A 3,104-nucleotide genomic window follows, 5' to 3' on the forward strand; every position below is an offset into this window, starting at 1 on the left:
GGATTTAGGTATTAAATGAACAAATATTTATTGACTATCAAAATTTGCCTTTAATGAAGAGTGGGATTACTAACAAATTAAAAGCAAGGTTTGCTCATAGGTTTATACTTAGCAGTGAGACAAATATTTTGAGTTAAAATAAGAACAAAAACAATTGTGCATACCCATTGTTTCAGAATTTGGTTGATGCATTGCTGAAATATAAAGATTCTTGTGTAGATAACTTGCTATTTCTTTCACCATAATTAGTCTCCTATGAGATATTTAGAAATTTGAAAATACTTCTTCTTGAGGTACAACAACAATGGAAGATTCATTAAAATGTTTAGAAGTGCTTTGTGTACAGGGACATAAATTCTACATGGTATCATAATATAACTCCTTTTGTTAAGAGATATGTAGAAATGAAATGTAGAAATGAAAATAATTTGACATTAAATTCTATGTCAATCATGTAGTTTGCAAGTGGCAATTTTTTTTAATCTTCACTAGTGGGAAGTTATTTTAGTTATTAGGAATAAAATGAGATGTAACATTAAATTTAAACTTATAATTTGAAATTATAGGACATAGTGAACAGAATTTTCCAGTTGTTTCTTATGTTTTTAAATATGAAGACTTAAAACACTATCAATTAGTGGTTATGAAGAAAATTAAAAAATTAAATATGAATGAGTCTTTTTAAAAGTATGTTTTTGATTAAATAGGATTACAATACTTTCCCCTTCCTTTCCTCTCTTCAGTGACTTGCAGATACTCTTCTTAAATTTTTGTCACCATTTCCCCAACCATTTCAAGTTGACAACATCTTTTCATTTGATTATTGTCACACAAACAACACACACACACACACACACACACACACACACACACACACACATGTGTATTTGCACAATTGTATATAAATGCAATCTTTTTAATTTATTTTTTGTTTTGTTTTGTGTGTATGTGTTTTCAAGGCTTACCACTTTGCCCTGGTTGAGTCTAGCAAAAAATGATGCTAAATCCTTAATTTGTAAGCATATCACAATATTTTGAACTGCTTCCTGTTCCTGTTCAATCCCTCACCATCTCATCTCCCAATTCTTTGTCTTCCCTCACACCAAATAAATGTCTTTTATTTTAAGCACTGAAATGGAGTTTAGGTTAATATTTCAAATTTTGGGGATGGAAATATTTTCTTGATTTTAGAAAAGGAGAGAAGATAATAAACTATTTTTTTGTTTCCTGCTTTCAAATTACTATGCTCTTTAGCACATACTAGAATATTTATTTTACTTTTAATTAATGTTAGCAAATTTCTTAAAGCCTTATGAGTGATTAATCATTACACTTATGCATATATTAACCAAAATGCTAAAGCAAGGCAAAATCTTAAGATAAAATTAATGAATTGCATTCTCCTCATTATATATTTTACACTTTATTATACTTCTCATTTTAAGTCTCATTTTCTATATATGTATATTTAAATTAAATAGTTACACTTGAAATTTCACCATTATTTTCTTAATGAATAAAGTATATTGCTAGGCCAGTGATGGTAATATTTTCTTGATTTTCATTTAGGTGACTTTACATTGGATACATGGCTCACAATAATGAATCCACGGTATCAGAGTTTGTGCTTCTGGGACTTTCTAAATCTTGGGGACTTCAGCTTGTGCTTTTTACCATCTTCTTTGTCATCTATGTGACATCAGTCTTGGGCAATATCATGATTATTGTCATCATTTTCTCTGACTCACACTTGAACTCTCCTATGTACTTTTTGCTCAGTAACCTTTCATTTATTGACATCTGCCAATCTAACTTTGCCACACCTAAGATGCTTACGGACTTTTTTGTTGAACATAAAACTATTTCTTTTGAGGGTTGTATGGCTCAAATATTTCTTCTTCATAGCTTTGTTGGGAGTGAAATGATGTTGCTTGTAGCTATGGGATATGACAGATTTGTAGCAATATGTAAGCCACTGCACTACAATCTAATTATGAATCGGAGAGTATGTATAATTTTTGTGTCAATTTCTTGGGCAGTAGGTATTCTTCATTCTGTGAGCCATTTGGCATTTACAGTGAATCTACCATTCTGTGGTCCCAATGAGGTAGATAGCTTCTTTTGTGATCTTCCCTTGGTGATAAAGCTTGCATGCATGGATACGTACAAAATGGAAATTTTGACCTTGGCTAACAGTGGTATGATATCACTAAGCTGTTTCCTAGCTTTAATTATCTCCTATATCATCATTTTTGTCACTGTCCAACGGCAGTCCTCTAGTGGGTCATCCAAAGCTCTTTCTACACTCACGGCCCATATTACTGTAGTGATTCTTTTCTTTGGGCCTTGTATTTATTTCTACATATGGCCTTTTAGCAGATTATCTGTGGATAAGTTCCTTTCTGTCTTCTATACCATTTGTACACCTTTACTGAATCCTATCATATATTCTCTGAGAAATGAAGATGTGAAATCAGCCTTGAGGAAATTGAGAAACAGTCATATAAATCCTGGGAAAAACTAAGGATCTCTATGAAATAGCCTCATATTGAGTCAGAATGAAGACTCTCCAGGGGATTCCAAAATCATGCAAACCACCCTTGTTGTGGAATAAATGTTTAAGTTATAGAGATGACCTTTGTCCTAAAGGCAAGGTAATTACATAAAATGAGTTCCTGAGTAAAGTTATGCATGATTTTAGAGAAAAATCCTGTTTATAATTTTAAAATGTTTTCTTGAAAATTGTTAGAGATACTTAAAAATTATTTTATGTAATCCTTAGTCTTGATTCTGGAAAGAAACAGAGTTGATGAAATTTATATATATATATATATATATATATATATATATACACATATATATATATGTATATATATATGACTTATTAGAGTGATTTATGGATTATGAAATTACTATTCCTGTCTCCCAAAGGAAAGTCTAGGAATCAAATAATTGTTTATTCCATGAGGCTGGATGTCTTAGTCTTGACTACAGAACAATACAGAAGAAATAAGCTTTAATACCAGCGAAGGATTGAACTTTTCAGTGAGAATGAGGGTAAGCACCACATGCTCCCTTCTGTCCATTTCTTCCTTATAGGCTCT

The 3,104-nt window shown here is 31.2% G+C and overlaps 1 protein-coding gene across 1 annotated transcript; it reads left to right on the plus strand.

Moving 5' to 3' along the window:
• Nucleotides 1-1,588: 1,588 nt before the first annotated feature.
• On the plus strand, nucleotides 1,589-2,524 carry Or4k1 (olfactory receptor family 4 subfamily K member 1). The gene has a single exon (XM_021182383.1). The coding sequence runs from the start codon at nucleotides 1,589-1,591 to the stop codon at nucleotides 2,522-2,524; it is 936 nt and encodes a 311-aa protein (XP_021038042.1).
• The last annotated feature ends 580 nt before the right edge of the window (nucleotides 2,525-3,104 follow it).

The sequence above is a fragment of the Mus caroli genome, unplaced genomic scaffold, assembly GCF_978045245.1.
Source record: "Mus caroli unplaced genomic scaffold, Mus_caroli_1 scaffold_12, whole genome shotgun sequence".
NCBI lineage: Eukaryota > Metazoa > Chordata > Mammalia > Rodentia > Muridae > Mus > Mus caroli.